General features: G+C 37.7%; 1 protein-coding gene and 1 long non-coding RNA gene across 2 annotated transcripts; both read left to right on the plus strand.

Moving 5' to 3' along the window:
* The first annotated feature begins 6,426 nt into the window (after window positions 1-6,426).
* LOC109146871 lies at window positions 6,427-24,164 on the plus strand. Its single transcript, XR_002048525.1, has 3 exons — window positions 6,427-6,541; window positions 16,497-16,509; window positions 24,155-24,164. It is a non-coding gene; the product is annotated as an uncharacterized LOC109146871 (long non-coding RNA).
* LOC109146870 (2-hydroxyisoflavanone dehydratase-like) lies at window positions 20,961-22,157 on the plus strand. The gene has a single exon (XM_019294537.1). The coding sequence runs from the start codon at window positions 21,033-21,035 to the stop codon at window positions 21,969-21,971; it is 939 nt and encodes a 312-aa protein (XP_019150082.1). The 5' UTR covers window positions 20,961-21,032; the 3' UTR covers window positions 21,972-22,157.
* Window positions 24,165-26,265: the final 2,101 nt, after the last annotated feature.

The following is a 26,265-nucleotide window of genomic DNA, read 5'->3' on the forward strand; positions in this document are numbered from 1 at the left end:
TCCTAGAATTATAGTGGCACGGACAATTTCAGGGAGGTATCTCGGTCGTTTGCCACTGATCAGAGTCATAATCGGAGGTCAACTGTGATTTCCGAGAATCTGGGCGATCCTTCGTCAATGGCAACTCTTTCGGCGATTGGGCCACTTCATGGACGATCAGATGGCTTGGATGGTATTGGGGAGGCATCGAGGTTGTCTGCAAATGATCGGATTGTGGATCAAAGGGCTTTTACGCTGGCCGATAGTTCGATCGCACCTTCGTCAATGAAGGATTTTCCGGCGTCCCGGCCCTTACATGGTCAATTAGATGATTTGGATGAGGTTGGGGATTTGCGGAGACCTCTCGTCGCTTGTTGGATTGATGATCGGGAACCTCCGGGTTCCTCGGAGTTTAGCGCACAACCGGCCATCGTCCGACGATCGAAGGAGATTGGCAGTGCAGGGGGTGGCGGCGGAGACTGCTGGGTATGATGGTGGCATGAGCAGATGATTTGTAATGCAACAAAAAAAAAATTAAAAAAAATGATAGTGACCATCGATTGCATTTGAAATTCATTCCATAACTTCGAAAGTCTTCTTCTTATTCTCATGCCGCCATCGCCCAGCTTCCTCGCCTGTTTCACTGTTTATAGCTTGGCTACAGTGTCTGTCCTCACCGTTTACGGCTTCGCGATGCGCAGAGGGTTGTGGCTATTCGACTACCAAGCGACGTTGGCATCCGGGATCTCCAAATCTGAAGAAAAAAAGGGATGATGGTGGCGGTTCCGGATGTTGGTGGTGGCGATGGTGAGAGGAGGAGAGAAGATTCGATAGCTTTGTGAGAGCTTGATTACCAGATCTATGTCGTCGAAACCATTCCCACACGATTTGAAAAGCAAACAGCAAAGGAGTTGTGCGACCAAGCTGACAAATTGTTGTCGTCGTCAACGGTCATCTACAAAATTTCATGAAATGACGCAAATACCCCCTCTCAAACAGCCGTCTAACGGGAATATTGATGGACGACCAAAATTGTCCTCATAAGAATAAGTGTGTCTATAAATTTTCCAAATATTTTATGGAGGACTAAAATTGTCTGTACCACTATTAGTCTAGGATCAAAAATGTCTTTTACTCAAATATTTAATTATAAGTAAATATTTCTATTTGGATAATATTTATATTTGATATAAATATCTAGGAAAATATGGGGTGTTACACTAAATTACGAAAAATAAAGACTGGGAGCAAGAACTTACCGAGTTAAAGTGTCGTGAGATTGGAAAGATAAAGCGGACATTGTTCTGACTTTGTGCAAAATGGCCTCGGCATAAAGGGCACGTGGTACTCATTGATAGTGGAAAGCGCAAAATGGGACCCCCACGAATGCCCTATTTATAAAGGGCGGTTAGAGGGAAAAACTTTTTCAAATTTCAAAGCCATGCTCAGATCCCAAGACAATCAGGGCTTGATACATGCACGCCTAGACCCGCGGCAATTACTTGCGTTTGTAGCCGTGCACCCGCGCCGTACTTGATCCGTGCCGAGAGGCTGACCGTTTTCAAAGTAGCCTCTACCCTTCCTCTCGAGCCATCGTCAAGCTCCAAGCTTGGGGGGCTACTTGATGGGCAACATTCCCCGACCGTAGGCTTGATGGTCGGTTATGGGTCCTCAAAGGCCAAGGGATTTTATCCGACCTGACCTGGTCGTCCCCTATAACCTGCGGACCTTAACCTTTGCCCGACTTCCTGGGTTGGCGCGCCCGTAGGTGGCTTTGAGAGTAGCCTGTGAACTGACCTTCTTAGGTCGATTCAACTTGATGATTTATCTACAGCTTAGTCTTGCCTTATCAGAGATACTGCAACACATTCGTAGAGCTCCTTTGGCCCCAGTCTGGTCTTGTGCATGGGTACCACGTGCCCTTCATGCCGAGGCCTCGGAACCTGCCTCCTCTCAATCCCTATAAATAGCCCATTTATTACTTAGAAGATGACTTTTCACCTACTTCACCATCAATACTATAAGCTCAGAGACTGCTGACCCACTGTCAAACAGTCCCGAGCTCGAGAACTTAAACCAACAAGCAAACTAGGAAAGAGATCTGACCCGGCATCGTTCCAAGTATCGTATTCATAGTCATACCGATCGTATATACTACATCAAGCAAAATAAGTGACACATAAATCCAATTTAATAATTGGATAAAAACATTTGAAACAGTTATACTTATTATCGTAATAATATTTGTGATTACAAAATTAATTTACAATTAATTCGTACCGATCATAATGACCAGTTTAAAAAATACCTGAGTGGCAGAAGTCCGTACAACCGAAAGGTTAACGATTCAGAACTAATCGAAAGGTCAAAGCACCAATCGGTGCTTCCGAATTGAAGCACCATTCGGTGCTTAGAATTGAGCACCATTCGGTGCTTAAATTACTTAGCACCACTTGGTGCTATGTAATTAAGGTGCCAAAGCGGATCCAATCCTGTTGAATTATCGTAAGCCACTTCCTTCCAGCATTGTTCTACAAAAATAAACAACAATAGTACGGAGACCAGTTAGAGTTTCGTCGTAATGTAAAAAACAGTTTTTGCAAATCTACCTAACTCCATGTGAAAATTGATCAGATTTACTAATAATAATAATAAATAAAATAAAATAAAATAAAGGGTGGAAGCTTAAGGTACAAAAGACTCCAAGAAGGAAAAACAGAAACAAGTACCAGATAAACCCATTTGAAGTAAAACTCTGGATTTCCAACTTCTCCAACCAATAAATCTTGCCTTAATTTTACTTACAAATAATAAAAAGAGAGTCTGTTTGAAAACCTCAGCTTCCACGCTTAGATGAAGATACAGTACAGTATATTGTGTGTGTGTGTGTGTGTGTGTGTGTGGTCATCAAGAAAAAGGGGAGGGTATTAGTGAAGTTGCTCTTGGACAACATTATTTCCAATCAACCTGACCACATCGCAAACACTTTAAATATTTAGTACAACTATAACCATTACCTTATTTGTTTCACATAGTCAAGGATCTGGTTGAAATTGGTTTTCCTTCTTATAGTATCCGTCCTTGCAGCACCAATACAAAATCAAGTGTTACCATCCTCTTTTGCCTGCCAATGCATTAAATGGGGGACTTAACTACATAGCATGAGAACAAACATTACAGAAGTCTTATCCAATTATTTTCCTGGTAAGAAGAGTAATATATCATTCCAGAAGTCTATCACCAACCTGTCTTGCCTAATTTGGAATAAGTATACCATCTGCATAAATAACAGTTGATCACATTGACTCATCCCATGTTAAATTTCAGAACTTCAATTTCTAGCATATCAAATTGATGGAAGATTACTATGTGGTTATACTTATATCATATTAATATTTACAAAACTGTAAACCTACAACTAGTATTTACCATGTGGTCTAAAAATGATGCCATATTTATTCCAAATGTAATTATAGTGAAGTAAGAGTACAATTCCAATTCACAGTGACACTTATAAAAAAAATTGAAAAATATTTACAATTCAAACAAAAAAGATTAAAAGATTTTAATAATTGCATATGAATTGTTTTTTTTTTTTAAATGCACCTTTTTTGGTACCTCTAGAATGGAATCCTTGCCCATAAGCTTGTCGACTTTGACACCTGTAACACCCCCCCAAATACGACCTATATAAAAAGGCCTTAACACTTGCAAATCATACAACAAAAACTAGCACAGCGGAAGATAAAACGATAACTGGATAAAAGAAATCCAAACGGGGTGTTATGCCACGTCTACCAAACACGGTAAACGCTACGGCGGTCAATCTGCAAAGTGTATGCATCTATCCCAAAAGACATCAGTCTAAAACTACAACAGCACACAGGCCACAAAACAAAGGTAAAGGCACTAGACTACCGGCCACTAAACATCGTGCTCATCTAGACATCACCTGAAAGACACAAAGATAAACATTGGGACGACGCCCGTCAGCGATAATGCTGGTAACCCACCAATACCTGTTAAGTATCATACATAGGTAGGATATATATACAAAAATCATTTCGAAACGGAATACATATATATATATATATATATATATATATATATATATATATATATATATATGTGTGTGTGTGTGTGTGTGTGTGTGTGTGTGTGTGTGTAAAACCAAGAGTAAACACCAACTCAAGACTCATCACTCATCAACAAACAACACGGGAACACATCCCAAGACCACAACGGATAACAACAACACAAGGATAAAGACATGACAAACGGCAAAACATGCCTTTGTGACTACACACGTCACAAGAGAGAACACACAACCACGGCTACACAAGCCCTCGTGACATCACACATCACAAGTTGAAATGCCTTCCTTATGCCCTGTTCCAACCTTATGGCTACCCCCAACCTTATATCTAGTTCCAACCTTTACCTCCAGGACCCCTGTACACCAGTCCAACCTTATTCCCCAGAGGACCGTCGTCTCCTCTCCAACAGATCTCCAACAAAACGACCGATTTCATAGTACACGAGGTACCGTACACACACACGGCGACACACGCCTTCTCAAGAAATACGTGAACCTGACACACAGGTCACAACTCCATATTCACGTCACGGCTACCACGAGGACCGCTGCAATACCTTGGTGACTAGTGTCCCATACCACTAATCGTGCAATCCAGGTAAAGCCACTCACACATCACGCCTCAACAAGAGTCAATCAACGGATCGAAACGAAGGTATAAAACATACTCAATCAAGGAATGGGTCACAGCCCAACAACATCAACGATGAATAACACAAGTTATTATCAACCAAACGGAAGGTACAAACAACACACACGCTAGCATTTAGACACAAACTAGCATGCTTATCAACGGAGAAACTCAAGATAGTTCTGAGGAACTCACAAGACACTTCACAGTTCAACGAAACACAATGTTGAACACTTAGCACGATTCAAGACACCAAAGTCCTACATGGATACCTACCATATAGTTCTAGAGATACGAAACATCAAGAAGATACTCAAATAGTTCCACGAAAAAACATTGGGAAGTCAAAAGACCAAATACCGAGCCAAAAGAATCACGGGGAACAAATCCAATCACATCACCACCTATGTACCCGCGGGTGAACCCACGGGTAGTTCCCCACCCGTGGTTCCGCCCGCGGGAACACATTCCCACAAGGCACGTACTCACGGGTAGGCCAGCGGGTGGTGCCCCGCCCGCCGTTCCGCCCGCGGGTACACACTTGTACCACAACAAATCCCTTCGGGGATTTTCTTCTCCAAACACACCAAAACATGTCAACTCTCACCCAATACAACAAAATGACTTGAATCATGGAAAATGCCAAGCAATGGCACAAAGGAACCCTAAACACAAGCTCTAGATATGCATTTTCACAAGACAAATGCATAAACACTCACATTTCATATCAAAACACAAGTAGAATCCAAGAAATCACATATAGGTAAGCAAAATAGGTTTTGGTAGAGCATGGGTTACCTCTTGTAGACCAAAAGACTTCACTTTACACCACAACAAGCTCCCCACAAGGCTTACTTTCCAAACCCACTTCAAGATAAACCAAAAGATCATAAAGATCCTACCTTTAAGAAATAGACAACTAAGATGGAACCAAAAACACAAGATGGACTTAGATCTTACCCTCCTAGATGCCCAAATAGGTGAAAGGTTGAATCTTGGAAGCAAATCTTGGAATCTTGACAAGGGTTTCAACTTAGCTTGGAGAATAAGCTACACTTCTTTCTAGAGAGAAGGTAGAGCTAATTTTTAGGAAATGTAAGGAATGAAATGAAGAAGTCTTCTAGGTTACGTTACAATACTAACTCTTGGTGAAAAGTCAAGAATACCCTTACTAACCTTTAGAAAGTGTAAGGAACAAGGGAACTCCCCTCAAAGCTCAAGGTACAACACAACTTTAAGGTTGACTAGTCAAATACTAGTCCTTGAGTATTAAAAATCAGGATTTTAGGAATTAATTCCTCAAATGAAATAGGATTAATTATTCAATTAATCCATGGATTGAATGTGGATTTTCGGGGTGTCACAACACCAGTGTTATACCTGGAGGATTGAGGACAGTAAGAGCAGTCCTCGCTGCAACCTCCCATCTTTATAGACAAGAGTGCACTGTTGTACCTCCCGAAAGTTGAGAGCATGCCTATGAACTTGAGCCTACAAAATCATAAACAAATCAGAAATGAATGGTGCATCCGCCGATAAGACAGAGAGAAATAGGGAGGGAGCTGACGTCGTGAAAGAGGAGATCGAGAAGCGAGGAGTCGTATATAGACTTGATTTCAAGCCTGGTCCAGTCATGTCTGGGACCTTCCCTGATGCATGCCGGGATTCATAATCATTTTTCCCTAATCTGGCCAGCCTCAACCCGCCTCTTCTATGAAATTATTCCACTCAGAAAATTAACACCAATTCAGCTAAATAGCTAATACACAAACACAAAGGAAAATTATACAAACCAAGTTCATGTTGTTGCTTGAATGAACTCTTCGCCATCCTAAGTTATGAACTTTGCCATCTCAAAAAAACAAAAGATGATGTCAATTGATGCAAGAAGTAACAGAAAAGAGAAAAATATTATTTTTCTCATTGGCATAATCACTTCAACAATTAGGTTAAAAATTTACCTCTATAGCAAGCAAACTTTAGTATACAAGATCTGCAAAGGAAAAGAAAGAATAAGTGCTGAAGCATTTCTAATCCATAACTCAGAATCAGTCCCTAATATAAAGCCAAACAAGTTTTACCGCTGAAAATAGTCAAGTTCATGGCAGTAGTAAAGAAAATGTGCATTATTATGAAGCTAGTCAAAATTGATGAGATTAGTGCAAGTGCCTTTGAGTCGACAACTCAAATCTTATTTCGAACTTCATCTAGCGCAACCCCTGACTGCAAAATTTACACAGGCAGTATGAAAATCGAGAAACCAGAAGGGAAAGAAAGTGAAATTGAACTAAGACAACGACACATAATTTAGTACCTTCTTTGAAATTTCAAGTGCAATAAGCTCAACTATTCCAGTTCCAGCCTTTAGTGGTTTAAACAAAATGTGGTTTATACAGTTGCATAATTCTAGCATTGTAAAAAAAATTCATTAAAAGATGAACAAGCTCACATCTTTGGCGCCTAGAAACAAGAAATTCTGGTCAATTAACGCTCCACCAAGTACTTTCAAAGCTGAAACGAGCCCAAGAAAGACAACATATGATGTTCCCTGTGTTATAATTATACACATGCTTTCAATTTATATAACTTAACAAGGTAACTAATTCACAATAGTGAGTACTTTGATGTTAAACTAAACAAAATTGTAATAATAGGATTGAAATTGAGGAGCTATGCAGTTGCAAGCAACCACCAATTTGAAAAATGACAGTATGTATAGAAGTATAGAATTCACAATTACTAAATACTAGTCTCAAATCTTCATTGATCATGAACCCAACCTAATGGAAAAGAAACAAAGAGTCCACAATTACTATAACTTTTTTATTAGATACATTACTGTGATTCCGCCATTCTCAAGAACTTGAATTCCTCTACCCACAACCAACTTGGATTCTAGCAAATTACAATGAGTCAAAATGACAGGAAGAAACTATACATAATTTTTCCTTGATATTGAAAAATCATAACCAATTGTATGGAAGATAAATGAAAATGCATACAGATTAGAGAGAAAAGAGGAATTTGATGAAATCCTACTCGGATGAAGTGTTACGAGTGAAGAATCAAAGACTTGAGCTGATTGTTCTTCATGCTCATTGTTGCTAGCTGTAAATTTTTCTCTATTCTCGCTAGGTCTTGAAGCCTTCATCTCTCTCCTCCCCTCTTCTTCATAAACCAATAGAGATTTGGACGAGAGAGACCGGCGGTAGACGATTAGCCGATTAGGTTGAGAAGATCTAGTTGGGACGGAGAAAGAAGTGATGTTTTAGAATTATGTGTCCGATTGTCATTAAAATAAATTAATAAATAGCCATAAATTATCTGTCACTAACATTTTAGAAGTAATATTTCACTGTTATTTCTAACCACCGTACGAGGGTAAGAAGGGGTCGATATTGTCGGACGAAAGAACACAGTCGGCCAACAAGGGAAACTATCTTCATGTACGCTGCATGCACAACTTTTGCGAACTTCCACGTCCATGAAGATTATTTTGATATTCTAAGAATGACAATGTGTTAGGTTGGGGCTTCCCTCCTATGTGGTAAATAGCTCATTTTGGACCAAGCCTATTTGTATCCACTATAAGAAATATTTTATTCAGCTTGCACCTATTGACATTCATTAAATGTCATTTGAAAGTTGCTTGGCGGTGGAGCTGTTTGGTAGAAGAGAAGGAAATTATTTTCTTTGCTTTCACACTTCTTTTGCTGCATGGGTGTGAAAAGGTGGAAAAAATTGAATTTGCTTTATTCAATCCCCATTTTGGTTGTCAGCATGGAATGAGGGGCAATTAATTGCTTTTGGCAGCATGCATGTGAAAGGTTGACAATTTCTTTCTTACTATTCCCATTTTGGCAGCAAACTTACAACTATAAAAGGAGCAATATTCATTGTTCTTAATTACCACAAATTTCCACAAGCTTCTTCCTTCTTCATTCGGCTGAAGCAGTAGGCAAAAAGAAAAAAAAAAATTCATTCATCTTTTTTTCTGTTCGTTCACGGCGGTAGACACCAGCAGAAGGCGCTTCATCTATTTTCTTCTTCATTTGGCGTTACTTTGTCGTGGGTTTGCCTAGATCTTTTGGGTACTTTCTTCATCAAATATATTTTGTATAGGTAAGTTATTTGTTCCAAGCATCTTTTTAGATATTCTCGTAATATTTGTATTCTATTCACCTTGCTCGTGGTGGTTGAATATTTTGAGTACGAGATAGAATGTATTTGGACTAGAGTTGTTGTATTTGATAATTTTAGGGTGTTTGGCTTGGGTGGTAGCCAACAATTTTGTACCCAAGATTTGTTATAGTGGAATATTGTGTTGGTGGTGGTCCGTGGTTTTTCCCCGTGGTTTTGGGGTTTTCCACGTAAATCTTGTGTCCCTTGTGTCTATTATTTATTTGGCTATTTTGTACCATATCGTATTTGCACTCTTGTCAGTCCTGTGATTTTATTTATCACAGGTAGTAGGATTTTTCCCAACAAAGTGGTATCAGAGCCCTGGTTGTTGATCGGGTACATTTGACATGGAGGTAAATACGATCAATATGGTGCGCTTGAATGGTAGAAATTTTCACATTTGGAAGGCCAAGATGAAGGATCTCCTGTTTGTGAAGAAATTGCATCTAGCCGTGTTTGCAAGTGCAAAGCCAGCAAATATGTCAGACGAGGAGTGGGACTTTGATAACCAACAAGTTTGTGGTTATATTCGACAATGGGTCGAAGACAATGTTCTGAACCATGTTATTAATGAGACGAATGCTAGGAGCTTGTGGGATAAGCTTGAGACCCTGTATGCTTCCAAGACAGGCAATAACAAGCTGTTTTTGTTGAAGCAGTTGATGAATCTAAGATACAGGAAAGGTACATTGATCAATGATCATGTTAATGATTTCCAGGGTGTTCTTGATCAGTTGTCAAGCATGGGCATCACATTTGAGGATGAGGTACTTGGTCTCTGGTTACATAACACTCTACCTTATTCTTGGGAAACATTTCGGGTTTCTTTGACCAATTCTGCTCCCAACGGTGTTGTGACCATGGAGTATGTCAAGAGCGGTATCTTGAATGAAGAAGCAAGAAGAAGATCTCAAGACACCTCCACTTCTCAGTCAGAGATTTTGGTTACAGAAGATAGGGGGGGAAATAAGCAAAAGGGTCAGAAGGGTAGAGATGTTGAATGTCATTATTGTGGCAAGAAAGGACATATCAAGAAATATTGCTTCAAGTAGAAAAGAGACAAGAAGCAAGATAATGCTGATGCCATCAGGAACCAAGTTGCAATAGCTGGAGGAGATTTGCTTGTTGCTTGCGATGAGAATGCCATCAATGTTGTTTGCCATGAGACAACTTGGATTGTGGATTCAGGTGCAGCCTACCATGTTACACCAAGGAAGGAATTCTTTGCTTCATATACTCCAGGTGATTTTGGAGAGCTGAGAATGGGTGATGATGGTCAGGTGAATGTGATTGGTACTGGTACAGTTTACCTTGAGACAAGCAATGGCGCAAAGCTGGTACTTAAAAATGTAATGCATACACCAGGTATCAGACTGAATCTTATTTCTACTGGAAATCTTGATGATGATGGTTTCTGCTGTATCTTTGGTGATGGACATTGGAAAATCACCAAAGGCTCACTGGTTATTGCACGAGGTAACAAGTCTTCTAACTTGTACTCTTTGCAAAGTTCTATTTTTGGTGGTTCAGTGAATGTGGCAACAAAGGAATTTGCATCAGAGTTGATACATTCTGATGTGTGTGGACCAATGGAAGTTATGTCACTTGAGGTTTGTTGCTGTATCGCCGGGATGGCGATATCCTCCACATAGTCGGGAGGGGGAGATTTGTTCGGTTGGGGCTTCCCTCCTATGTGGTAAATAGCTCATTTTGGACCAAGCCTATTTGTATCCACTATAAGAAATATTTTATTCAGCCTGCACCTACTGACATTCATTAAATGTCATTTGAAAGTTGCTTGGCGGTGGAGCTGTTTGGCAGAAGAGAAGGAAATTATTTTGTTTGCTTTCACACTTCTTTTGTTGCATGGGTGTGAAAAGGTGGAAAAAATTGAATTTGCTTTATTCAATCCCCATTTTGGTTTTCAGCATGGAATGAGGGGCAATTAATTGCTTTTGGCAGCATGCATGTGAAAGGTTGACAATTTCTTTCTTACTATTCCCATTTTGGCAGCAAACTTGCAACTATAAAAGGAGCAATATTCATTGTTCTTAATTACCACAAATTTCCACAAGCTTCTTCCTTCTTCATTCGGCTGAAGCAGTAGGCAAAAAGAAAGAAAAAAAAAATCATTCTTCTTTCTTTCTGTTCATTCACGGCGGTAGACACCAGCAAAAGGAGCTTCATCTATTTTCTTCTTCATTTGGCGTTACTTTGTCGTGGGTTTGCCTAGATCTTTTGGGTACTTTCTTCATCAAATATATTTTGTATAGGTCAGTTATTTGTTCCAGGCATCTTTTTTGATATTCTCGTAATGTTTGTATTCTATTCACCTTGCTCGTGGGGGTTGAATATTTTGAGTACGAGATATTATTCATTTTTAGGCCTGTGAACGTGATAGAATGTATTTGGACTAGAGTTGTTGTATTTGATAATTTTAGGGTGTTTGGCTCGGGTGGTAGCCAACAACTTTGTACCCAAGATTTGTTATAGTGGAATATTGTGTTGGTGGTGGTCCATGGTTTTTCCCCGTGGTTTTGGGGTTTTCCACGTAAATCTTGTGTCCCTTATGTCTATTATTTATTTTGGCTATTTTGTACCATATCGTATTTGCACTCTTGTCGGTCCTGTGATTTTATTTATCACAGGTAGTAGGATTTTTCCCAACACAATGAAAGATACCATCCACTGGCACTTTTAAATATGGTAAACATTGGGTTTCATTTGCCTGCATGGTAAAACTCAATTATGGGAAGATATATTCGATTGACTAGCGTACTAGAACGTGTCAAATTTGGAGAAAAACGGAAGTGCTGGAGCAATTTGGGTGTCCAAGGTAATAATATTAATTCACTATTTTAGAGGGCACATGTATATGGAAAATTATTGTTCGCATGAATCCCTACTCAAGCATGGAATAATATGAATAAAAGGCAGGGAGATTTTAGCACCTGAATTTCATGGAACCAGTTGGCCAGTGGCGTTGGTTACTTTTGACGCACTTGGGTTATGCATGGGAATTGATTAAAGAATAAAGATAAGGACGAAAATCGCCCTATCGATTCCCAAGGACCGATTTCCAAGTAAAATATTTAGAAGCTTATTTATGAAAGGTGCTATGTATGCTCCCAATGGCTGACTCCTATGGTCAGACCGATTTACCGTGGCGGTACAACTAGCTTGTAGCAGTCATAATAGGCAACTAGCAAACTAAGGGACTCGGCCGAGCGGTCAGCTATAAAAATATGGTCAGCCGAATCCAGGAGAGCACTCGGCAGTTGCCCAAGTGTTCATCCGAGAATGGAACAGGCAGACTTCCGACCATTATGGAGCGAGACTTGGAATTTCATATTCCAAATATGGTTTGCGGGGTGAAAAAATGAAAGGTATTTAAAGCTTGCATGTATTTAGTATTACAAAGCAGATGGGTTCTAAGAAGGAATCCAAAAAGTTAACAACAGCCAAGTAATGTCTACGTGGAAGTGGCTATGGCCTGCTCAAGTACTGAAGTAGATTGCTAGTGTTGGGCGTCGGCCGGGTTGGTCGAGTTCAGTCCCTGCTCGATTTGAGACATGACACTGTGGCTACCATGGAGAGATGTGGTTAAATGGTTAATGTCCACCTACTTATCACCAATTGGTTTTAAGTAGGATTTAACAACCAGGTACCATAGAACTCTGCGGTTAAGCGTGCTTGACTTCCAGCAATCCCGGGATGGGCGCTGAGATCCAACAGCTAGAACAAGCACACTTGAAATAGCAGTTTTTAGGGGAAGAATAGAAGAAATCCAATAAAGTCTACATTTTCATAAGGATTATATTATTCCTTTTAGTTGTCCGTGGGTAAAAGCTTTAATTTATACCTTTGTAGGGGTGTTTGACACTGTAATTCTGTAAATTGCATCCTGTCTAAATCCAAATTCATGGATTGCAATTGTAAAAAAAGAAAAAAAAAAGAAAAAAAAAAGGAAGCCTCCTGATAAATCGAATAGCCGGTCGAGCCAAGACTAACAAAGGTTTTGGCCAACTCTTTGAATGGTCCGAGTGAGTTTAGGTCTTAGTCGACCTCTGAGCAGTTTGAACAAACTTTGGTCTTGGCTAGCCCTTTGAATGGTCCAAATGAGGTTTGGTTTAACTAGTCCCTTGAATGGTTTGAGTGAGTTAAGGTTCGAGACAAACCATGTTGAGATTGAGCAAAACGATTGAGCTTAGGTCTCTGCTAGCCACTAAATGATGCGATAAATTTGAGTAGTTAAGCACCCCTCGGATGCAAAGCAGTTGGCTGACTTTTAATAGTCATTTTTTGAATTTATGCAGGTTTGAGAATGTGAACCAAGATGCTGAGGGATTGCCACATAAAAGTTGGAGAGGAGTTAACTAATTTAGGGTAGATATTTTACTAACTGGTCCGGACCATACCCCTTAGAGGGGATGCATCTCGTGCAGATGCTTTTTATTTAATTTGATGTCTCAATTTTGTAGGATACTAAAATGATCAACCTCTCAATCATTAAGAACTCGACCACTCAGCTCCATAGAACTCAGCAGTCAGTCGCAATGGTTGGCCCCTTGAGAAAAGGGTGATAATAATGAAATATGAGTTGGTTCACTTGGAGTTTGACACGAGTAAAAGGGGTTGGAAAAGTGTTGGTGTTAGGGTTGACTAGAGACCTATCAATGAGTGGGCGCTCAGTCAACCGCACCCACTTGAAAAAGGAGTCGGGAAAATATGTTGGTGTTAGGGTTGACTAGAGGCCTGTAAAAGGAGCCGGCGCTTAGCCAACTACGCCTCATTGGAAAAGGAGTCGGGAAAATGCTGGTGTTAAGGTTGACTGGATGCCTGTAAAAGGAGTCGGCACTCAGTCAACCGCGCCTCTTTGTAAAAGAAGTTGGCAAATTTTGATTCGGCTGTAAAATTGATTTTGAGATGTGACAATAACTTTCCTGCGCCATACTTCTCGAGACACAAGAAAGTGAGGGACTGATGATGGATACCTAACACCCATCCATAACCCCCAAATAATTACCCTTTATTACCCATTTATTACTCAATTATAACCATTAATCTCCTTAATTATTACCCTTAAATCCCCTCAAATACTCATAAAACTCCATTAACCACTAATTAATTAGTCATTATTTTCCCATTAAATCCCATTATTACCCTATTAACTACCCATGAATACCCCTCCCCTACTCACCATCTACCATTCTTCTGCTATAAAAGAGGGGAGAAACGAGAAGAGAAGCACGACTCCATCTCTCGGTAGAAAACAGCATAATACAATTACACTACATGTACAATTTACTTATAAAAAATAGTGAATTTAAATTTGGCACCGACCAAAAAGGCCCGTACTTTTTATCTTTCAATTTCCACGATAAAATTCATATTTTCTATCTATTTTTTACATTTTATTTTCACTCGATCGATTATATTGGCCAACCGAGTGACTATCCTCGGGTCACAAAACCAACATTCATAAAATGATGGGCACTCTATAATTTGCGCAGAGAAAGTGTTGGCCCATGAATAAACACATAAAGTAAGGATTACCTTATATTTCAATTGTTATACCATTGACCACGGTCCACGTTGAACTCTGGTCTCTGGTCCAAAAAATAATATATACACTTAATATATTATGTGTCTTTCATTAATAAATTACGTTTCAAAAAATAAATTAAAGACTGATAATTTGTTACTTATAGACACATATTATGTATCGGTTCAGACTTCGGATAACGAGGCTTGATTGAAATTATTTAAAATTTAATTTTTCATAATAATAAGTTTGAAATTAGTATTTAAAATTTATATATTTTAAAACTATATTAAAATTACTATTAAACAAAAAAAATTAAATTTAAAATTATAAGAAAATGTTAATAGAAATAAGCAAAAAAAAAAATAGTTGATTTGACTAATGAATAGTAAGTAGGATAGACAAAAATTATAATATAAGTTTAATTAATTAGCTTTTTGTATCTCCAAAATACTGACAATCAAAAAGCTGCTCAAAGCAACTTTTTCAATTAGCTTTTTGAGAAAAGAAATGATACCAAACAGCTTAAGCTAATGTTATCAACTAGTTATAGCCTCTAATTAACCCAATCAGCTAACATCTAACAACCATTTACCAAACATCTTTCTACAATCTAAGCCAATGTTATCAACTAGTTATAGCCTCTAATTAACCCAATCAGCTAACATCTAACAACCATTTACCAAACATGGCCAATATGTTAACTGTACATACATAATGTGTTAACTATAGACACATAATATGCAATTAACATATTATCTATAGAGTTTTTACCCATTTTGGTCCCTTGACTATGGCTCATTCTCAATTTTGCATTCTGACTTTTAATTGCACCCAAATGTGGTCCTTTGACTTTTAAAAATTACCCCAATTTAGTCCTTCGTTGCCTTTTCCATCAATTAGGCGTTAAGTTTGGGGTTATTTTGGTCATTTCGTTGTTTTGGTCACCTTTTCCATCAATTAGACTCCACGAAGGTTTTCTAGTATTGCCGGCGACTTCACGAAGGTTTTCTTCAGCAACCGACACAGTTTTGACGAGAATTCAAGCCAAATTGTTAATGAATTCAACCCAGTTGAGGTTAATGAATTCAACCCAAACTGCTAATGAATTCAACCCAGTTGAGGTTCCATCTAACTGTCTAGTTAGTTTTGACGAGAACATGGTTGAGGTATGTATACAACGGTTTCTAAATTCTAATACCATTTACTCCCGAGAGCATATTCGATTTGTTTGGCTTCCTCAATTGTTTAAATTTATAATATAAATGCTGTCAATGAATATCGATGGTCGGCGCTTCCCTCGTCTCCTTCTTCGCCTTCTACATGCACTCAATTTCTAAATTCTAATACCATCTACCAATGTTGCAACAATTGGACTAATCGGCGCTTAGGCGCTTGGCGGTCGGCCATCTAGACGCCCACCTAGGCGCTCTAGGCGCCGATTAATCGCTCTAGGCGTCCTAGGCGGTCCCAGGCGCCTAGCGATTTTGTCAACCTTGCTATCTACATCCTTCCGTGCATGTAGAAGGCGAAGAAAGAGACGAGGAAAGCGCCGATCATCGATCCCAACGGCGGCGGCGCTAGGGTTGGTGGCGGCCTCAGTAGCCACTGCCACGCTCATGGAGGCGGCAGCGGCAACGGCAATGGCGGCAACGCAGGCGATGTTCTTCATCTCCATTATTATATATTGTATAATATTGTATATAAAATGACCCGCCGGCGAGAAGGAATTAATGAAGTGAAAAAATTTGGAGAAAGGTGTGATCGGCAAGAAACCTCCAGAAAAGGAGCCACCGAAAACCCACCTAGCTCTTTATTTCTTATATTTGTTTTTTGCCTTTCCAATTGTTTTTCTCTTTTGTGTTTTTGCTGTCTAGAGTTTAAAACTCGTATTGGGTATTTTTGATTTTGAGAAAAGTTTTGATCTTTGATCTTTGCTGGGCACCTGTGATCTTTAACGTTAATGGTAGCTTTCCGTCGGTGCTCATTGGAGCTCCGGTGAGTATTGGGGGATTGGGTGAACAAAATGTGTATCTGAGATCAAAGTTGTGTTGAAGTTGCAGTTATGCAACTTAGGTACTTCCTAAGCGACGTCCTAAATGTGGTTGGGGAGATCGTTGATGGCCAGAAATTTCGACATGTAACTTTTCATGGTGGTGATGTCGATGTAAGTAATTAAGTAGTTGATTCTTGATATGCAGGAATATGATGCAGCGGAGGCGAAGAAACTGCCCCTAATTTGCTCCGTTCTTCATTCTCCCTCGACTGCTTTCATACCTGGGAAACGACCGGCAAATCTGCCAAGAAGGCAGAAAGATTTCTAACACAAATACATCTTCAACCCCGAGGTCAGCCACACCATTGGTGTTGAACTCCTTGAGAAGGCATTCATCACCTTCAAGCTTTCTGGAATTATGAAAGGGACCAACGAGGATGGACGCGGCTTGGGTGCTCTGTTTCTCACGCTAACAGCATCAACTCCAAGGCCGACGACAGAAAGGGTATCCTTGAACCCAGAGAACGGGAGATATAAGGCTCAACCGACTGAGTAGTCAATTTTCCTTTTCCGGTCATGAAAATGACAGAAAAACAGACGGGAAACGGAAATAAGACTTAGTGGAAGTCGTCGGTTGCTGGAGAAAACCTTCGTGAAGTAGCCAGCAATACTAGAAAACCTTTGTGGAGTCTAATTGATGGAAAAGGTGACCAAAACAACTAAATGACCAAAATACTCCCAAACTTAATGCCTAATTGATGGAAAAGGTAACGGAGGACCAAATTGGAGTAATTTTTAAAAGTCAATGGACCACATTGGGTGCAATTAAAAGTCGGAATGTAAAATTGAGAATGAGTCATAGTCTAGGGACCAAAATGGGTAAAAACTCTTATCTATATGTAGTTAACATATTATGGATGTGTTTGGTTTGAATATTAGAATTGAAATGATAATGGGAATCAAATATTTGATAATGGTAAGATGTTTGAGTAGAATGGGTCACTTTGTTTGGTAGTAAATAGGAGTTAGAATTAAAATAAATAAATTAATAAATAATTACTTAATTAAAATAAATGTATAAAAATATATAATACAGGTATATACATATGTATATATTGAAATTTCATTTAATGCATCGACATTGATCTTTTTATTTTTATTTTTTATATTTTTCTTTTTATTTTTTATTTTTGATTCTATTATTCAAAAATATACGAGTAAAAAAGTAATGTGTTTTGTAATTATTAAACCTCATTGTAAGGTGCAAGAGTTCCTAACCAAACGTCACCTGTGTGTCTATAGTTAACAAATTGCATGTCTTCAATTTATTCGGATATGCATAATTTATTAGCTAAAGACACATAATATATGTTAAACGGTAAACGTATAATCAAGTCATTTTTAACCATGATCCAAAATGCAAAGTAAACACGGTTCCATATATGATATAATTTATTACGAGAGATTTCTACCAATGGACTTCATATTTCTATTTTCTCATTTTTACTCTTTGATGTGATAATGTACAATTAATTATTTTCATCACATACTTTTCAAAAAATATTATTTTCATCACGTGAGAATATGGATCTCAAGAAAAATATCAACGTTAAAATTTTAAAATAAGAAATAAAAATTGAGAATAAAATTTGAGAATAGATTTACTCTGTAGTATTTTTTAGGGATGGCAATTGAACCCGCCCGCGACGGGGAAAACCGATCCCCGCCCCGACTGGGACGGGTTCGGAGATTTATTTCGGGAAACGGGGGTGGGGATGGGGGAAATTTTCCAATCCCCGCCGGGGACGGGGACGGGGACGGGGAGGGGAGGGCATTCCCCGCCGCGGCCCCGGCCCCGATCCCCGCCCCGTCCCCGACTAATAATATTAATATTATATATAAATTAATATCTCTCCTGTATATATTTAATCATATTCTTTAATTCCCATGTAATTAGTATTCTAGTTTAGGTACATATATTTTATGTTCATTGTTACCGTAATATCGTACATATGTCTTGTATAAATAGGCTATGTTTATTTGTTTAAACTATTATTGAACATCAATGTATTATATTCTTCATTCTCTATCTCTGCATATTCTCATAGTATTAGTAGATGGTTTTTTTTTTCCATCTTTGCGAATTAAAATTTTTCCTTAACAAAACTGCGTTTCTCTAATTTTGTAAAGAATGCATATTATATTATATGTTTTTTTTAAAGGCATAAATCAAAACGGGGCAGGGATTCCCCGTCCCCGAAAAATCCTCGCGAGGACGGGGATGGGGAATAATTCCCCATTCCTGCCGGGAAACAGGGCAGGGACGGGGAATGGGAGACATTTTGGGGACGGGGACGGGGACCCATTCCCAGCCCCCGCCCCCGCACCGCCGGGTTGCCATCCCTAGTATTTTTCTCAGGGTGTTGCTATTTGCACCACCCTTTGGTCAAAAGTAGGTATAAAGTATCTTGAAATTGTAAAAAGGTGAAAATTTTCAATAATTACATAGGTGGTGTAAATAGCCAAATGGGGATTCATTTAGCTATTTACACCACCTTGGTCAAACCTCATTTATGAGGTGTAATTAATAATTTTTTAATTCAAAATTTAATTAAGAGAAAATGATACTTTTTTCCCCTAAGTTATATACTTATAGTACTTTTTACCCATGAATTATCATGTTAGCATATTAGCCCTTCAACTATTCTAAAAGTGACGATTCCCCCCCCCCCCCCCCCCCTCCCCCTCCTTCGATATATTAAATTGACATTTTTACCCTTAAAGTAAATATTTTATTTATTTTTCTTCTCTAACAAATTATTGCGTATACGTAGGGATGACCACGGTTTGGTTCTAACTGAACCGGACACTATAGCAATCGAATTAAAAGTTTCCGGTTAAGGGAAAATTGTACACTTTTTTCCTCTGAGTTATATGATTATATCACTTTTTTTTCTCTCTGTTATTTGTTCATCCACATTTGCTCCCTCAATTATATTAAAAGTGGCAGATTTTCTACATTTTATGTTAGGTGAACATTTTTACCCTTAAAACTAAATATTTCATTTATTTTTTCTTCTCCAACAAATTATTGTTAATATGTACGGATGACTATGGTTCGAAACAATTTTTTATTTTATTGCCAATTCAAAATTTATTTATTTATTTATTATAAATTCTATTTCTTATTTTTAAAATAATATAAATTCAATAATTATTTTATTTTATTTTATTTCATTTTTTCGGTTCTGAATCGTAAGTATAAGAAAATAAAGTTGTGTTGTGCCTTCACAATTAGTTAGATTTGTTATATATTTTCTTAAACATTTTTAACCCTAAGAATCTAAGCTCCACTCCCAAGGTTCGGACCTATGACCATTTATTTGAAATGGTAATTGAAATGTCATCATATTACATGATAGTTGGCTTAATAATATTATATATAATCAGTATTGTCCCGTGCGATGCACGGACTAAATATTAAAAATTTGTTTGTAATGTTAGAATAGGTAAAAAAATGTTTTTAATAATGGTATTTGAAGTACATAATAAGAAAACATGAACCACAATTTAATTGTTTAAAATTACATTTTTATTAAGTATATGACAAAATAATTATGATATTGTATTTACAATGCTTAATTTAATAATTGAAAATAGTATGAAAAAGTTACTATATATTATTAATCGCAACTAGCGGTATACATATTTAATCTTGAGTATGTTTACTCCTAGTATGCTACCCATGCGATGCACGGAATGAATATTGGACAATATTATAATATTATTATTTATTAAAAAAATACATAACCTAATATCAACACAGTTGCAATTCATATTCATATGTTGACTGCAAATTAAAAAAAACTCAATATGACTGCGAAAGCCTAAGAAATCAATATTTTCCCCATTTTTAATTGGAATGAAGTTCGAAAGAGTAATATATAACACGTGTGATTGTAAATTAAAACAAACTCCCTTTGGCTTTGGTTACGATTCAGAACCGAAAAAATAAAATACAAAAAAATAATTACTAATTTTTTTTAAATAAGAAATAAAATTTATAATCAATAAATAAATTTTGAACTGACAATAATAAATAAAAAAAAAATTGTTTGAACTGAACCGTGACCATCCGTACATATAAACAATAATTTGTTGGAGAAGAAAAAATAAATGAAATATTTAGTTTTAATGGTAAAAATGTCTATCAAACATAAAAGGAAGAAAACATGCCACTTTTAATATAACTAGGAGGCAAATGTGGATACATGAATAACTAAGAGGGAAAAAGTTAAAAGCATATACCTAAGGGGAAAAAGTGTCATTTATAATAAATATTTGTTAAAAAAATAATGTTTGACTAAAATTAATGAAGGTGGTGCAAATAGCAATTTTTTATTTACACCACCTAAAAATTATTACACCTATTAAATAGGTGGTGCAAATAGCAATTAGGGTGGTGCAAATAGAATTCCCCTTTTCTCACGGCAATCATTCCGATTTCCGTGTATATGTATTGGTGTGTGTTAGACTAGTAGTGTCAGTATCCTTTTCTCCTTCACATAATTGCGCCCCCAAATTATACTGAGACTCTGAGACTATGGCGGCTCCGAACAAGGATGGCGTGCTATTGGATTTCTCTCCAATGCTTATAGTCTACACCGACGGCCGCGTCGACCGGATCGCTAACTTTCCTTATGTTCCTCCATCGCCGGAAGACCCATCCGCCGCTGTCTCCTCCAAAGACGTCACCATCTCTCCTCATATCTCCGCCAGAATCTACCTCCCAAAGCTCGCCGCCGCTGACCAAAAACTCCCCATCTTAGTCTGGTTCCACGGCGGTGGATTTTGCATCGAATCCGCCTTTTCCTCCCTCTACCACCGCTACCTCAACATTCTAGCCTCGGAGGCCCAAGCCGTCGCCGTCTCCGTCGAGTACCGGCTCGCGCCGGAGAACCCCTTGCCGGCCGCGTATGAGGATTGTTGGGAAGCTCTACAGTGGGTCGCTTCTCACGCGCACCCGGAGAAAATCGGCGTAAAAGAACCATGGTTAGTTAACCATGGTAACTTCGATAAGATTCTCATCGGCGGCGATAGCGCCGGCGGTAATATAGTCCACAACACCCTGATTAGAGCTGGAAAAATCGGAGAAGTGAAGATCTCGGGTGCGATTCTATCTTACCCATACTTCTGGGGCTCATTCGAAGCCAACACTGAATCTTTAGCCAGAAGGGTCTGGGGTTTCGTTTACCCGACAGCTCCAGATGGAATCGACAATCCCCTGATTAATCCATTTGTGGAGAATGGTCCGAAGCTGTCTGGGTTGGGTTGTTCGAGGATGTTTGTCTGTGTGGGAGAGAAAGATGCGCTGAAAGGAGTGGGAATTCGATATGTTGAGGCAGTGAAGAAAAGTGGGTGGGAAGGAGAAATTGAGGTGATTGATGTTGAAGGAGAGGATCATGTGTTTGACATCTTCGATCCTTATTCAGAGAAAGCCAAACATCTCATTGCCCGCATTGCTTCTTTCATCCAGCGTTGATTTTACTCTGCAGATGTTTAATGTCATGTTCAGACTTTATTATTATCGAAATAAAATTGGTGTTCAATTGTATTCTGTTTAATAGTGTTATTAAGTGTTCAAACCACAAAACAAGAATCATAAAATAAAGTTCTCTTATATTTATGTTTATGTATTAAGAGTAATAAAGAATACATTTGTGTTGTTTTTGGTTGCTTTCAAGCACCGTGTACGGTGTATCGGCCATTCAAAGAACAGAGAAACTGAAGGAAGGAATAAAAGTTGTTCCCAGAAATCAAGTTTTTTGCACTTTTGGTTCCACAACTATAATGGCATTATCAGTTTTTCTCCACGAATTTTAAACCTTGCAATCTAGATCCACGACTATAAATTTTGTAGCAAAATTGATCCTTTCGATGCATTTTCCGTCAAGTGCACCCCTCCCCTCATGGATGGCTATCAAAGGACAAATCTACGATGTTTCTAGCTTCAGGTATAATTCTCCCCTAAAAAGCCATAACTTTCGCCATATACGAATCCAAAGCTCCATAGGAGCAGCTGCTATAAACTCAGCTCCCTGTTGTTTGATAAGAGAACCAGACAGAGGAGGCTTCACCTGGTGAGTACCAAGCTGCGTCAACCTGACAAGTGAAGGGGAATAATAGTCTTACATGCTGCACTTGTTGATGTTTGCTGGTGTCTGGAGATGCTTTCATTCCAAACCGGTGCCAGCCATGCACTATGGCAAGCGTCAGCTTCTTTGCAAATTGCAGTAGGCACGACAGATACGATAGGTACGTTACTCCAGAGCTTCTGATTTCTACCATACCAAATGGAGTCCATTTTGAATGCAATTCTGGCGAGAGGGTCTTTTGGATCCAAGTGTAAGATTTTCCCTAATACTCCCTCCGTCCCATTTTATGTGTCTAATTTTCCTTTTTTGTTTGTCTCAAAATAGTGTTCTATTTTCAAAATTGAACATAACTATCATTCTACATTTTTTAATTTACCATTTTGACTTTTCAAATTTCTAGACAATTAATGAGGCAAGTACAATTGTACTTTGTACAAATAACACTTACTTTTGAGGGGCAAAATTAGAAAGTTAGTAACATTTATTATGTTGTATTAAAAACCGTGCAAAAAGTAAATGAGACAATCAATTAGGGACGGAAGGAGTAATATATATTGTATATTATATATTAGGGTCTTAATTAAGTGATGCAAGTTGACTAGGCTTATTAAGTGGTCTGGTTGGACTTAATAACTAGTAGTTGTTAGTCAACCAAACTCTGTGCCTAATATAATCCTGGATTGATGGGATACAGGATGATGGATGTTAGCACATTCAGTTACGGTACTCAGAGCTTAGTAGACACCAATACACCATCTAGGGTTCTGAGTCAGGTCTGAGGCAAAACATAGCTAACGGTCTACCGTTAAGAAGTGTATCAACCATAGCTGGAGATCAACACGGCTACGCTTCCGCTCTCATACGAGGTCAGGTTTCTCGTATACTATTGTTCAGTATTAGTTAGACTATTGTATATCTAACATTTGGTATCAGAGTCTTTATAATCTCTGTCTAGTTGATTGTTATACCTAAAATCAACAATTAAATTTTTCATATACGTTCAGATTTTGTATATGTTAATCTCTACATAGCTGTGAATTACAATCCTTATTCATTCAAAATATACATATAAGGCATACGGAGTATCTATTTAGTTTTATGATCTACTTATGTAAATTGCTATGTATATTTTGAAAATTTGGATGGATTATTGATTTGTAATTCATTTGGATGGCTAAAGTTTATTATTTACAAGCATTAAGAACACATTCCCATAAACATGTCAATTTTTCCAGAAACAATTTTGAAAAATATTATAAATTGTTTTTCGAAATATAAAAGAAATAATTTCGAAATTAAAACAATAAATCTACTGCCTTGGTACTTGTTCGTCGGAAAGTTGCCGGATTTTTTCGCCAGTTATGGTCTCCGTTCGGTGGCGAAATTAGAGATGGCGGAGGTGGGTGGTGTCATTGGACGCTGGACATGGCAACGGAGCTGGCGTTACACCAGGAGAGATGGCGAGGCGAGGCGAGGCTGGGTATCCGATTGTCGCTGCTTCCTCTTCTTCTTCAGGCAACGCCGGCGAAGTTGGGTTTTCGCTGCTCCTCAAGCTCCAGTCGACGACGAGAATGATCTGGAGGCTTCGCGGTGAGAACGGGCGTTGGACGTTGGCGCTGCGAAGAGGAGAAACGGTGGTGGTGAAGTTGGGTTTCCGGCGACGTCATTGCTCTCTCTCCTCCTCCAGGCGGCGCCGGCTCCAGAAATTTGCTATTCTCCCTCGTAGTTCTGGATGTCTCTCACGGATGGCAGCTAAGGGTTTTGGCTTTGGTTGTTCAATGGCTGCTAAGGTTAATTGGGAAGAAGATGATGATGATGGATTATGAAGGTTGGGCCGGGTCAGGCCCGTTGCGGCATACCGGTCCAATAATATTAAAAAAAAAAAAAAAAGACCTTGGGCCTGTTTTTGGTTTTGGGCTGGCTTTAGTTGATCCATCATCATATTTAGACTTCTTCTAGCTTAATTCTTCAGTTTAATTCTTCCTTAATTAATTATTAAATTATTATTCAATTTGGAGCAAATATTAAGTTTTAATTTGCTATTTGAATTTTAATTTAATGTTAAGGTGCAAATTAAATTGCCTCAAGTGTTGCAATTTACTTAAGATATATGGGTTAATAATACATTAATATGCAAATCCAAGCATGCTACGCATATTTATTAAATAATTATTTTATTATTATAATTATACATTTATAAAAGCATGCGTTAAAGTTGGATATAGCATATTATTAATTCATAAATTCATTATTAAATATCATTCAATTTTGGATCCTTAGGTCAATTTTAGATTTTATGACCTACTAAAGTAGCTTGTTTTGGTTTCCTTTTAATTTTGAGCACATTTTAGTATTATGTGTCTCTGGGACTTTAGAACCTATTTTGAACAAGCTATTTAGGACCTATCTTGGGTCATTAAAGTATGGTTCCCACCATTTTGATTGATATTTTAATAATAATTATAGCTCCTTATAACATGTTTATTAAGTTTTAATTATTACTAACTACCATATTTTGGTATTCATCGTTGGTAATAATATTAAGTTTTGGGTCTACTTCAGTATTAGACCATTTTTTATTCATGTTATAATTCACTTGGGTCATTGAGGTTTATGTGCCTAATTTGAGTGATTAAGTGCTATAATTATTGTTTTGGCCTGTTTAGAGACATTAAGGATTTAATTGTTATTTTGGCCATTAAGAACTATAACTATTGTTTAAGTTGATTAAATTTTTAATCTATCAATAGTTTTTCAGGGCCTTAATAATAATATTAAGTCTTTAATTTTATGGCAAAAGCAATATAGTTGGGATATTGTCTATATAATGGTAATTTGGTTGTTACCTTAACTTTAGTCTCCCTAAGTATCATAATAGTCATGGTTAATTATTATGTGGTAAATTGAGATTAGTATTTGGCATCTCTTAATTACAGTTTTGCCTGTATTGTAATGAATTGACATTATTAATTACTGTTATTAAGTTTAGGGGGGGCTAATCTCATTTTATTACTTTTCATAATAATTATCATTTCATGGTAATCTGCTATATTTGGTACATTGACATGATTACCACTTCATTTTACATGACTATTAATGTTGGTAATTAAGTCCTACCAATAATTTTTTTTAAATGTACCATTGGACGCTGCATCGAGGCTACTGACACCGACAGTGAAGATGGGAGAATTCTGGAGTTTTTCTTCTCTTGTGGATCATCATCGTTGTTAGCGCAATGGAGAGATGCGGTTTGCATCATTAAGATTAGCCATTAATTATCTTATACGGTTATTTTTGATAATTAGTGCTACACTTATAGTTAAACCGCTAATTTGGACTAGTCACATATTTTATCTTTAGAAAAATGGAAACATCGCATTACCATACTTTACTTTGTCGTTATTATTAATGTTAACAGTGATTATAATGTTGCTTATTACTATTATAATAATTAATTAATGATTAATGATGACATTAATATTCTTATGGTATTCAGATGTGTACCTTGGACTGTTTCCAAATAAATTTATGTGACAATATTCCAGTTAAGAAAATATTTTTCTTGACATTAATGTTTGTCGGACTTCAAATTTTATTAAGTTTTCAAAAATTTTATCCGAAAACGTTTATAAATGTTAGCGATTTTAACTATTGTTTTTCCATATTTAGTCTCCTAAATAA

This window comes from Ipomoea nil, unplaced genomic scaffold, assembly GCF_001879475.1.
Source record: "Ipomoea nil cultivar Tokyo-kokei standard unplaced genomic scaffold, Asagao_1.1 scaffold1940, whole genome shotgun sequence".
Taxonomy (NCBI): Eukaryota; Viridiplantae; Streptophyta; class Magnoliopsida; order Solanales; family Convolvulaceae; genus Ipomoea; species Ipomoea nil.